At 45.3% G+C, this 13,620-nt stretch overlaps 1 protein-coding gene across 1 annotated transcript in view; it reads right to left on the bottom strand.

Moving 5' to 3' along the window:
- Positions 1 to 1,890: 1,890 nt before the first annotated feature.
- The window catches only part of itih6 (inter-alpha-trypsin inhibitor heavy chain family member 6), a gene marked incomplete at both ends in the record, with an annotated part of 28,533 nt that continues 16,803 nt past the window's right edge, over positions 1,891 to 13,620 (bottom strand). The window contains 10 exons of the mRNA XM_083975681.1: positions 1,891 to 2,147; positions 4,369 to 4,752; positions 6,636 to 6,749; positions 6,844 to 6,939; positions 7,088 to 7,117; positions 7,413 to 7,460; positions 7,554 to 7,571; positions 8,133 to 8,165; positions 9,636 to 9,795; positions 9,955 to 10,710. Coding sequence (XP_083831807.1) covers positions 1,891 to 2,147; positions 4,369 to 4,752; positions 6,636 to 6,749; positions 6,844 to 6,939; positions 7,088 to 7,117; positions 7,413 to 7,460; positions 7,554 to 7,571; positions 8,133 to 8,165; positions 9,636 to 9,795; positions 9,955 to 10,710 — 1,896 coding nt within the window. The remainder of the gene's footprint in view (positions 2,148 to 4,368; positions 4,753 to 6,635; positions 6,750 to 6,843; positions 6,940 to 7,087; positions 7,118 to 7,412; positions 7,461 to 7,553; positions 7,572 to 8,132; positions 8,166 to 9,635; positions 9,796 to 9,954; positions 10,711 to 13,620) is intronic.

Here is a 13,620-nt window from a genome sequence, read left to right as displayed (position 1 = left end):
TAGTTTGTTATTTGCTGTGTTCATGTGTTATTGTTTACCTGAATTACCTTAAATCATTCCAGTGTGGCATCATCATCATCATCATCATCATGTCGATACGATTCTTTAGCTTCACGCTCAGATTGGTGTGTGTGTGCTCTTCATCCTGGAAACAAGTTTATCAGATAAAACTGGAACACTGTTTACTGTTTGAACATAGATATATTTGAATCTCCTTCATCACTCAGCATCAAATACTGTCCTCTCTCTCTCTCTCTCTCTCTCTCTCTTTCTCTCTTTTTTAATTTATTGAAGACAACAGAAGCCTAATGTGTTGTTGGTCGTACTGTTTCTGATTTCCATCCAGTTTGGCCTCAAACAAACAAAACAAAATAAAATAAAATAAAATAAAACATCCCTTCGGAAATTGACAAAAATGAAAAATACAATAGTTCAGGCTGAGTAGTAGAAAAACTTAACTGTCCTTGTTTGATCACTAGTTTGTGAACAATGCCTAATGTCTTGTGTAACAAATAAAAATGAATTAAACTATGAATGAAATGATAGAAAAATAAAAAAAAAAGCACATGGCAAAAAAAACCTGTGGGGGAAAGAGCCTGAGTTTGTTCTGGAGTCTCTACACACACATCAGATTCATATATATAATATATATATATATATATATATACTGTATACATATATATATACACTTGTACTAGAAATACAGAGTGATACACATTTAATAATAATAATAATAATAATAATCACATTATTGTTGGAGCAGAAGGATTTTCCGTCTTGGTTTAATAATCGTCCACTGGTGATGAGATGAAGAATAATCTGAGTCGGTGCTGCTGCTGCAACATGCTGCCGTTGCCATGTCGACCGGCCGGCTGAACATTGTGTCTCTGTGTCAGAAAACACGGAGCTCGAGTCTGTTTCAGATCGTCATCATCACCATCGGTCCTTCATCACGTTTCCTCCTCAATTATTATCTCAAGGAAATTTAAATCGAATGCAACTGGACTATAACCAAGTCCAGTTGCATTCGATTTAAAGGGATAGTTCAACATTTAGTCAAATAGTCCCATTGCCATAACCCCTATAGGCATAGCAGTAGGTTTGTTACCTTTAATTGTCGGTGCAAGCTGTTTTTAGAACGGTGGAGCAGAGCCGTGAGCTGCTCAGAGCTACGCTACGGAGGCTCATTATGGGATTTCTTGGTTTCCCTCATCAAACTCATCAAATACACAATCCAACAACTCCACAACGCTCTGGTGGACAAGTTGTGAGCTGCACATTCACCACACTATGAGATAATAACACAACGTTACCACACAGAGTTGTTTTAGAGGGAAATTCATGCAAAACTGCTGATGCACGTTGCCTTCAGGGACAGTTTTTCATCAACAGTCTCTGTATTTCCCTCTAAAACAACTCTGTGTGGTAACGTTGTGTTATTATCTCATAGCGTGGTGAATGTGCAGCTCACAACTTGTCCACCAGAGCGTTGTGGAGTTGTTGGATTGTGTATTTGATGAGTTTGATGAGGGAAACCAAGAAATCCCATAATGAGCCTCCGTAGCGTAGCTCTGAGCAGCTCACGGCTCTGCTCCGCCAATCTAATCTAGGGATTATGGCAATGGGTCAATTTGCCAAAATGTTGAACTATCCCTTTAAATTCCCTTGAGGTATGGACAAATGAGAATATTCCCAGGCTCCTCGTTAGTTACTGTTCCTCTGCAGCTTCGTTTCAGTCTCTTCTCTGGTTTGGTCTCCGCTCCACCTGGAGAACAACGTCAGTGTCATGGAGTCCCACTTCCTGTCCGTCCTTATATTTGTATCCAATCAGCAGCAGGTGGAGCTTCCTGTCTCTGTCTGTGTCTGTGTGTGTGTGTGTGTCTGTGCCGGTCAGCCCCGGTGCTGCGGCAGCACCACGTAGCTGCGGTACGGCCGGCCCAGCAGCCTCTGCACCTCGGCCTTGGCCACCACCCAGCACTTCCCCGCGTGGCGCCGCCTCACCGTGTCCTTCAGGCTCTTGTCCTGCAGCGTGACCCACAGCTGCTCCGCCCCCAGCCTCAGGACGCCTCTGGGGGGGGAACCGGCTCGCTGGGGGGCAGCCGGGTCCTTCACCACCGTCACACTCATGTCAGCGTGTTGGAACTGGCCTGAGGGACAGACAACAACACACAACCAGATGTAACTGAATCTGTTCACTCAAATACTGTATTGATAACAACATGTCAGACTCATAGAGGTTCAACTGTTCAGATCCTTTACTGAAGTAAAAAAGTACCAGAGGAAGTTAAAGCAGAAGTAAGGTGAATGTTTGTGTTAATATAAGTCTTAAATAGTTGTATCTTCCGACAGCAATCACTTCTATAGAGTGTTTGGTCTGAAACACGGGTCTGTCAGTCACTCTGCTCTGCTCTGAGCCCAGGAGAAAACTTTCCTTGTATCCTACAACCTTTATCCAATGAGGAGAGAGAACGGCATAAAGGGGCAGTCCTCTCTGTGTGTGCAGCCAAGGGATGCGCGTGAATGTGGTGACGTAGGGACGAGGACCAATAGATCCATGACGAGGGCGGGGGCTGCTAACTCCATCTGCTGACAGGAAGTCATGGTGCGTTCAAGGCAACTCGTAACTCGTGTTTTTCCGACCTGTGAAGTCGTTTCAAAAGCCTGCCTGGAACGCAGCATTAGCCAAAACGACCGGATCGCTTACTTCTGCTTTAAGTAAAAGTAAAATCTGTAGAATGAATTTAAAGTTTCAAAAGTAAAAATAATTCTTGTGTTTGTTATTAAATCACAATCTCAACACTTGTGCAACATCCTATAAGCATCATTTTACTGTTGAAACTGGCCTGAGGGCACGAAAACAACAACAACGGCCGAATGTAATTTAATCTGTTCACTCAATTACTGAATTCATAATAATAATAATAATTCTAATTTAATTTAAAGCTACATTGTGTAGGAATTCCTCCCATCTAGCGTTGTGGTTGTATATCTCAAGCAACTCAGTCGTATTTTTCATGCTGCATTCAGGTGAAATTGGGCAGACGGACGACGGACGACAGCCGCTGCACGTAACGTAACGGCGTAAACAAGCCTCTATGTACACATGACGATATGTTGTCATGGCGATGTGGTATTGTTTTACTGTCTATCTCTGGACTTCTGTGACTAAGATGACATCTGGTTTGTTAGCGACGGCCGTCTGCCCGACTGCAGGTGAATGCAGCATCAGTGTAACGCTCTGTTTCCCCTTTTCCTTTAGCCTAGAATTTTTTTTTACAGAGGTCAATTTATTTCACACACGTACAACAGCATCTGCAGAGCATCTTAGATACATATTACGTTTAGCTGCAGTGTGCGAAAACGGGTCACCCCAAGGAAGCCACTCAAGGCTCATAGTAGGGGGCCCTCAGACATACCATAACATACATTGAGTACATGCCAAAACAGACACACAAACAAACATCAAGCACTAGCAGACACTAGGACAGACATACAGCAACATTTACATCTTCCAAATGCAACTGTGTGTGTGAGTGGAAAGAAAAAAAGGAATAAAATAAAATAAAGATAAGCAGGTGGACATAACGGTTTGGGTGTTAGAAATCTAGCTGTAGAAGCCGAGGTAACTAACTAAGTAACTAAGTAACTTACCCAGAAGGCCGTGCGTTGAGAGCGACAGCCCGCGGCCGTCAGCGATGTAGAAGCCGAGGTAACTAACTAACTAAGTAACTAAGTAACTTACCCAGAAGGCCGTGCGTGGCGGCCGACAGCCCGCGGCCGTCAGCGATGTAGAAGCCGAGGTAACTAACTAAGTAACTTACCCAGAAGGCCGTGCGTGGCGGGCGAGAGGCCGCGGCCATCAGCGATGTAGAAGCCGAGGTAACTAACTAACTAACTATCTAAATAACTAACTAAGTAACTAACTAAGTAACTTACCCAGAAGGCCGTGCGTGGCGGCCGAGAGGCCGCGGCCGTCGGCGATGTAGAAGCCGAGGTAACTAACTAACTAACTAACTAAGTAACTTACCCAGAAGGCCGTGCGTGGCGGGCGAGAGGCCGCGGCCATCAGCGATGTAGAAGCCGAGGTAACTAACTAAGTAACTAACTAACTAACTTAGTAACTAACTAACTAACTAGGTAACTTACCCAGAAGGCCGTGCGTGGCGGGCGAGAGGCCGCGGCCATCAGCGATGTAGAAGCCGAGGTAACTAACTAACTAACTATCTATCTAAATAACTAACTAACTAACTAAGTAACTAACTAAGTAACTTACCCAGAAGGCCGTGCGTGGCGGCCGAGAGGCCGCGGCCGTCGGCGATGTAGAAGCCGAGGTAACTAACTAACTAAGTAACTAACTAGGTAACTTACCCAGAAGGCCGTGCGTGGCGGGCGAGAGGCCGCGGCCGTCAGCGATGTAGAAGCCGAGGTGCGCCATCTGCAGGTAGCTGGGGTGTCGGTAGCGGTGCAGCAGCACCAGGAAGCGCAGCTCATTGGCCAGCTCCACCCAGCAGCCACGGTGGTTGTCCACGGTTACGGCCACGCCCTGCCTCAGCAGCGCCCCCTGCTGGCCGAACGGCAGCACGTCGCGCCCCTCCCCCTCCACCGCCACGCCGTCCAGCGTCACGGTGACGGTGATGCTGCCCGAGCCGCCGGTGGGGGCCGTGATGGTGAGGCGGTTGAAGTAAGTTCTGGATCGATCCTCCGCTCCGAGTTTAGACGGAGCGCCGACCAGCTGGCCGTCCACCACGATGCCTGAGGAGGAGGAGGAGGGAACACATGGAGAGGATTCATAAAAACACACGAAACTATTATTACAACCTTTATTTAAACTCAAAGCAACCTCATTTACAAATGACCTATGGCTAAGCCACGCCCCCAAACACGATGAGCCAATCACAGTGCGCATAGCTAGCCCATACACTCGGACATTCTCTGCTTCCACGTCCATTGAAATGCATTGCAGTTAGTCAGTTTTCATTCGTTTTTATATGTTTTTTCTTGATATTTTAAGTTTAAATGGACAAACGGTGTTCATGGGGTACATGCAACTCTGACACTAGGTATCCTGAGAGGCCACGGGGGGGATTTATTTACCTTTTCCCAAGCCGCATCTCAACCAAGAGAAGTGTCTGCTCTGGATAAAGTTATGCAGTAGACCACAACAACAACTAAACGTGGATAAACTTAACAAGGATGTCTACATCTGTTCTAAGTTAAGTCAACAACGTATTTGAGGCAACATATAGTATCACAACTAAGCATAAAGTCCGCTAGCTTAATGCTAACGTACAATGTAAAACTCCATAGACAGGCTAACAGAAATTAGCCTGTTGCTATCGGCGTTTCGCGGCAACCGACAGCCATAGTAGTAAAGTTAAGTTAAGTTTTGGTGGCTTCCATAGCGCCATAGCAACTGTCACCGAATGTTGACTGTTTGTCCGAGTGAGTGGAGGGGGCGGGGCTTAGCCAGAGGTCAATTAGGGTTGCAAAGGGGCGGAAAATCTCCTGTAAATTTCAGATACATTTCCAGCAATTTTCCATGGGAAGTTAAGCTGTGGAATTTTGGAAATATTCCAAAACTTTCCATGGGAATTACCTGGAAATGGGGGTAATTTAAACAAACTATATCATATCCAAACATGAATGGAAATATTTTGTTTTGTCATAAGCAGACATCCATGCAAAGTAATACAATTAAAAAACATTTAAACAGATTTATTTGTGAGTAGAACTTTATCAAGTTTTAATTCTTGTATGAGAACAATCTTATTAGTTATTTTACTGAACAACAAAAACATGAATGGTGAGTAAAATATTACTGAGTGTGACAATGTGTACCAGGTCAATGGTTCTTGGTTTCCAACTTTTTCTTGAAATTTTACCACATTTTTCTAGAATTAAAAAAAAAAAAAACTTTTCTAGATATGTTTAAAGGGACAATGAGGAGTTTTGGAAAAGTGAAGTGTTTTCACACTACATTTATGAGCCTCCGCACCGTGAAATTCTTTGACCGGTGCAAGACAGACTCATGTTTTCATTCATCAAGAATTAAAGTCAGAGGTTGGAAGACGATCACATACCGTCGTAGTTCCCACCATAAACGGAGATTCGGTGGCGTTATTCTCATGACTCGCCACCAAACCGAAAGTAAAGAAACGCTGGTCGGCTCGCCCAGCATTTCCACCACCACTAATAATAACAAAATAACCATAGAGACAAAACCATAGATTTATCTAAAATGGAGCCATTAACAAGTGGTAACGGAGATTCATCCACATTAATATGAAACTTTTTTATAACCAAATAGAAATTCCTCGTTGTCCCTTTAAATGTTTTTGGAGAAATTGTACTACTTTTCTCCAGAAATGTCTCTACAATATTTCCAACAATTCACGCCATTGGCCCTAATTTGAACGTAAAATTGAGCATGTGACCAAATATTTAGGAGGAAGGGATCATTGATTACAGTAGTTCCTGTGTTAGCAACAAAACTATAATTGTCTTGATGCAGTGATCCTGAATATGAGAAGTGTCTCATCTCCCCCCCCTCTCCCCTTCACACAGTGACTTACACATTTAACCTAAAACACAGAACAAGTCAACACGTGTAGCCTAGCTGGTGTAATGAAGCCGACCTCGGTCTGGGTCCTCCAACAGTCTGAGGACGTCGTTGGCTCGACCGTCCACGGTGAAGCACAGGTTCTGGTGCAGCTTCGGCAGCTGGACCACGAAGTGGGGGTCCCCATCCACTGCAACGGGAAAACACACACAGCGTTACTATGATACGATGAGTGTGTAGCTACGTATCTCTACTTATTAAAGGAAGAAGTGTGAGAGGCTGACCTGAGGAGGAGAAGACCCTGACGGCGCCCAGACTGGACGGAGGCTCTAAAAGCACAAGACATTGAAGTAAAGGACAGTCCGCCTCACCCCCCAGCACTGAAACAACCACAGCCTCATGTTGCTACAGCAGAGAAAACACTATACAGAACATAATAAACACATACATACATACATACAGACATACGTACATACATACATACATACATACATACATACATACATACAGACATACATACATACGTACCAAATGAGTCTGTGTCTGCAGTGTCGTCCCCTGGAAACACAACAGAAACATGTTGTTATTGGATTTTTTTTTTACTTTCATGGTTTCACTTCTTCTGATGGAGATTTAGAATAGAATAGAATAGAATAGAATAGAATAGAATAGAACAGAATAGAACAGAATAAACGTTATTGTCCCACAGGGGAAATGTGTGTGTTGTGGACTCGAGTGCATCGTAAACGCTGCCATAGACAATAAATATACCTAAAATACATAAGACAGTTTGAGACGTAGCTACATGTACACACACACTCATGACACACCCAGTAAAAGATTTAAAACTCACAGGCTTCGTAGCTGAGGTCGTAGTCGTAGTCGTACGTCGCGTCGTAGTCTGAGGGAGAGTTAAGGAAAGTTCAGAAGACGTTCGGCTTCAACTAGGAACTTTAAACGTAGGAAGTGAAGCTTTAAAGATGAGGAGACTCACCTTTAACCAGGTCGATGTCTGTTTAATAGAAAAGAGAGATGACAATAGATCACTGTTGTTAATAGATTATCATGCTGTATCATATTTATTTATTACATGGACTTAATACTGTCTACTGTAGTTAAAGGAGCAACATGTAGATTTCTCTGCTGAAGATGAAGCTCCACACACTGAAACCCTCTTTTTTTTTGACCTTTAAGGAGATCGAATCCTACATTAAAACTATAACTACCTCTTGCAACACAAAAGCTGTGAAAGTGTGTGCTCCAAATTCAATTATAATCTTCATATACAGATTTTTTTCTTTCTCATTTCATTTTTATTTTGTATCTATCATACCCCTGGCGTTGTATATTTGTACTATACATCTGTGTATATAGGTATATACTGTATATAGGTAAAAGGTTCTTTCCACATTTCCCATTAATTCAGGTCATTAAGTTTATTATAAAGAGTATAAACAACAGTCTAAACAGACTTTTCTTTTGATATGTCTTGTTGCTTTAGTAGGATTTTGAATCAAAGATCTGAAGTGTCGAGGTAAAACAAACTGATGATTTGATGCATTTTTTTTTTTACCTTTTCTTTGAATCTGAATGGAGGTGGAGACATCTAGTGGAGAGAGAGGAGACGTTCAGTTCAGGGACAATACACACTAAACTCTGCAGACTTAAAGGGACAGTTCAACATTCAGTCAGATCCACCTCTCTCCATAACCCCTATAGTCACAGCAGCAGGTTCATCACCTTTAATTATCGGTGCATGTTGTTTTGAGATGGGCGGGGCAGAGACGTGAGCTGCTCAGTGAACGGTCCAGGTCCCCTGTCCCTCATCAAACTCATCAAATACACAATCCAACAACTCCACAACGCTCTGGTGGACAAGTTGTGAGCTGCACATTCACCACGCTATGAGATAATAACACAACGTTACCACAAAGAGTTGTTTTAGAGGGAAATGCAGCCGGAACTACATTCCAGACACGACTGCTGGGCGGAGGGATTTCAGAAGAGAAAGTAGTTCAGGTAACTCTTTAATTTACAGGCTGTTAATTATGTGATAATGTCTAGAAATAGTCAAGAAATAACAGTCAATTTCACATGACATGTTTTTCATAGAGGTAAAAGATTACACATGCTTTGAATTTTTTTGGAAAGACCAGAATTTTCTCCTTTCAATTGACCGATATTTCTGGGCTGTTTCTATGCAATCAATGATTATTTCTTGTGCATATTTCTCGACATTACTATGAAATCGTCCGTTATTTCTTGGCTATTTTTTGACATTATCACGTAATTAATGGCCTGTAAATTAAAGAGTCACCGTACTTCCAAGTATTTGCTTCATGTGTCGTAATGTTACATAATGTTACATGATTATCTCATAGCGTGGTGAATGTGCAGGTCATAACTTGTCCACCAGAGCGTTGTGGAGTTGTTGGATTGTGTATTTGATGAGTTTGATGAGGGACAGGGGACCTGGACCGTTCACTGAGCAGCTCACGTCTCTGCCCCGCCCATCTCAAAACAACATGCACCGATAATTAAAGGAGATGAACCTGCTGCTGTGACTATACACTGCAAAAACTCTACATCTTTCCAAGAATATTTGTCTTGTTTCTTGTCAAAATGTCTAATTTCTAGTCTAAACAAATCTCTTTTCACTTAAAATAAGACTCATCACCTAAAAATTAACTTCATAATTTTCACTTGTTTCAAACTAATTCTCACTCGAAATAACAAAAAAAAATCTGCCAGTGAAAACAAGTTTTTTGTGCTTGTAATAAGAAAGAAAAACTTGCTTCACTATTTTTCTACTTATTTCAAGTGAAAATCTGCTTGAAAGAAGTAAAAAGTGTCTAAAAACAAGTTACTTTTAATGTGACGAGTCTTATTTTAGGTAGAATGAGATTTGTTTTGACTAGAAATGACATTTTAACTAGAAATAACACTTGTTATTCTTGGTAAGATTTTGAGTTTTTGCAGTGTAGGGGTTATGGTGAGAGGAGGATCTGACTAAGAGTTGAACTGTCCCTTTAACCATCAGTATCTGACGTGTCTCAGATCAGAAAACAGAAGTTACCCAGAAGCCCCGCTGCCTCCCACAGCCGCGGCCCGTCCGTCACCCCGGGCATCGGGGCGAAGGTCGCCGCCAGCAGCCGCGTGGCCACGGTCAGGTCGCTGGGGTCGTCGTCGTCGGGGGCGACGGCGACCGGAGTCGGAGCGGAGAGAGACGGCGGCGGCTGAGAGGAGGAGGAGGAAGATCCAACATCTGGACCAGATGTTGTGCTGCTGCTGCTGTTGTTGTTGTTGTTGTTTGGCTCAGTGCTCGGCAGCGGCGCCGGCTCGGTTCTGGGTGGAGGCGTTGTGGCGGCGGCGGTCGTCGTGGTCGCGGTCGTCACGGCGATGGACGGTGGTGACGATGGCGAGGAGGAGGAGGAGGAGAGTTTCCCCGGAGCAGGAGGAGCCGCTGTCTTCAGAGCTCCGAGCAGAGACGAGTTCTTCCTCCCGGCAGCTCTGGACTCATTATGGGATGCAGTCGGCTTCTTACCAGATAACGGAGCAGGGGCCGTTTTGGTCGTTGCAGTCGTTGCTGTTTTCGCGGTCGTGGTCGTTGTGGTTTTTGTGGTCGTTGCGGTTTTTGTGGTCGTTGCGGTTTTCCTGGAGCTTCCTGGCGCTGAGCCTTTCCTGCTCTGGTCCGGTCGGGTTCTGTTGGGTTGGACTCGCACCGCGGCGCCGAGCTTCTTCACCGCAGCAGCAGCAGCCGGTGGCGGCGGCGGCGTCCTGGCGGTCGTGGTCGTGGGTCTGACGGTGGTGGTCGTGGTCGGAGGCGGAGCGGCTTCGTCGTCGGCGTCCGGCGGCTTGACGACGACCAGCGACGTGACCGGAGTGACGAAGTTGAAGCGCAGCGACAGGTTTGTTGCCTTCTCCGTCAGCAGCCGCTGCGCCGCCGCGTCGCTGGCGTTGAGCTTGGCGAGCAGCAGCTCCTTGATGGTGAAGTACGCCCACAGACGATGCACGAAGCTGGAGATCCCGTCCACGCTGCCGCCGCCGCCGGAGGAGCAGCCGCCGGGAGCCGCCGTGTTGTTGCCTAGCGACAGCTGAACGTCGTTCTCCGTCCTCACGCGCTGCTTTGAGCCGGTGGCCGCCATCGACACCTGGAAGTAGAGACGTCACGATAATAGATACTATTATTGTCAGAGAAGGAATCATCACGATTATCATGCATTAATTAATTTCACAACACTAATAATGTGTAAAATCAAATATAGTTCAAATATACATTACTAATTATAAAATATTTTAAATATCTATTAAAATATGACCATTTATTAATCCACCACGGGAAGTGTTTGAAATATTCAAGTCATTAATTGTCATCGATACCAAATATTTAACTCATTGAGTGCCGCGCTCCTTTCCAAAGTTTTAGTCAAGTGTACCGGCAATTTAGACCATTTTTGACTTTTTATGTAGAGCCACAGTGTATTCTATATTATTGCCACCAACACATACTGTGGCTCAATTGAAAGGTTTAACTTAATGCTTCAAGTGGCCACAAACCGTTTGTTTCTACGTGCCTCCGTTCCTGAGAAAAGTCAAGCTAAACATGGCTGGGTTTCACCAAAATCCCTCCTTTTTTTCTAGAAAAGGAGATAGAGCGTCTTTTATGAAAGGTGCTCTGTTTGTGTCTGTCGCTCTTCTGACACTCGCATTTCTGGATCAAAGGGCTCGTATAAGATAAATATATACAACAGTTGTTGTTCTATTCACAAAACCACCATCGGGGGCGGGGGGGGCGCCACTAAACAACAATAACACAGACGCACCGTGCCGTGTCACAGCTTCTCGCCGCGGAGCGTGACGCCAGGTTCACACCGGACGCGGAAGCACCGTGAAGCGAAGCGGCCGTGGAAATCGCGCGCGAGCCGCGTCCCTCCAGTTCACACCAGACGCTGATTTCTCCGCGGCGGTCGCGAGCGCCTCTGCTCCTCAGCTGTTGTTCACTCACATTCAGAGCTGTGTTTTTTACATCATGGATAAGTAAATAACCTCATATAATTATAACACCATGTGCTGTGGGTCACACAACTCCCTGTACTTCACTTCCAAGATTAATTTCACGTCCTCCTTCACTTTACAACAACTCGTCTCTGCCTCTCTCTCTCTCTCTCTCTCTCTCTCTCTCTCTCTCTCTCTCTCTCTCTCTCTCTCTCTCTCTCTCCCTGTTTGTTTGTGTGTTTTGACCCCCCCTCCTCCCCCCTGCAGCCAGCCCACTCCGTGTCTCCCTATCCTGTGTCTGTTTTCATCTCTCTTGCTCTCTGTTGAGAGTCTGACAAATATAAATACGGTCGCATTTGTCAATCGCTGTATTTTATTTTGAAAAGTGTTTTATTTTGAAAATTGACCGGATTCTCTCGTTGTTTCATGTGTGACTTCCTGCCAAGATTGACGCGATTGCTCGCGGCTCGCGCACAAAATAGAACAGACGCCGAAACGATAAATGCACGGCGCGAGCAATCGCGGCGCTTTGCGGCGCGTCGCGTCTGGTCTGAACTACAGAACCTGTTAACTTGGGCGCCGAAGGGAAGCGGTCTCCGTTCCGCGGCTATTCGCGGCGCTTCGGCGTCCGGTGTGAACCCGGCGTGAGGGTCAGTCGGCCACCGCGGCTCGGGAACACCGGTCCCGCCGGTGGTCGCGGTCCTTCTGTGGTACGGGTTGGTGATGCCGGTCTGCTTTGGCCCAGAGACCATCAGATTTTACCGCGGGAGGACTTTGGGGAGGACACGGTGTTGCTCCAGCTGAAGACCGGGCGGACTGTCGGCTGAGAGCTTCCTGGTTCAGCTCCGAGCAGCTGGAGCAGCTGGAGCAGCAGCGCAGGTGAGAGCAGAGCAGCTGCTGCATCTGCATGCAGAACTCGTTTGCAGAAGCCGAGTTATGATAAAAACTTCCAGATCATGAGCTGTCATGTGACTTTGATCGTCATCTATTTCAGTTCTCCTCGTCGTAGAGTCCCCAAATTTACATATAATGTGTATTAAAGCAGATATCAGTGGAATGTTTTTGTTAATATAAGTCCTAAATAGTCCTATTTTCCGTCAGCAATCACTTACATGAAGTATTTCAGCCTAAACACGAGTCTCTCTGTCACTCTGCTCTGCTGTAACCCGAGGAGAAAATTTTCCTTGTGGGATACAAGTGTTATCCAATGAGGAGAGAGAACGGCATGAAGGGCTGTGTGTGCAGCCAAGGGATGCGCGTGAATGTGGTGACGTAGCACGAGGACCAATTGATGCCTGACAAGGGCGGGGGCTGCTAACTCATGGTGCGTTCAAAGAAACTCGTACTTTGTGTTTTTCCTTCCTGTGAAGTCATACCAGTTCGATCTGGTACGAGTTCACGGGTCGGAAGTTACGAGTGGCCGTTATAGGGAACTTTCACAGACAACAGGATGGTAAAAACACGAGCTACGGGTTACCTGGAACGCTACCAAGTCGTAGTTGTGACTTGAAGCTGTAACTTACGGTTTCAAAAGCCTGCCTTGAACGCAGCATTAGCCGAAACGGCCGCGAAGCTGATATCTGCTTTAAAGTGTCTATTTTCATAATTTAAAAAAAAAGCAAAAAACGTAAAATTACGTTTTCGGCACTCAACGCATGGGAACGAAAAACGAGAAATTACGTGGTTGGCACTCAATGAGTTAAGTACATTTTAATCTTTTTTTTTTAATTACAAATGACACTCTAGCATTTAAATTCCTACCAATTCAATGCTACGTTAGTTAAATGGACCAGTATCTGTGCGTTTAGCCTACCTTTACTTTGGCAGCACATCTCCCGACACGGTTCATACACACACTTGTTACGGCTGATAGGGGTTCGGCCTTGTGTGTGTGTCTCTCCCTCCCTTCTCCTTGTTCCCCCACAGCTCCACCCAGGTCCCATCAGCGAAACGAGGCTCACCTGGTCCACTGAGTTAAGAACCCCGCAGCTGACACCAGAGAGGGGGGGCAGTGCTGGGGACTGCTGGGCTTGCCTGCCTCCCATCATGGCTTTTTGTTTTAGTTT

Source organism: Trachurus trachurus, assembly GCF_905171665.1.
Source record: "Trachurus trachurus genome assembly, chromosome: 7".
Classification (NCBI taxonomy): Eukaryota; Metazoa; Chordata; class Actinopteri; order Carangiformes; family Carangidae; genus Trachurus; species Trachurus trachurus.
This window is presented reverse-complemented; position numbering and strand designations above follow the sequence as displayed.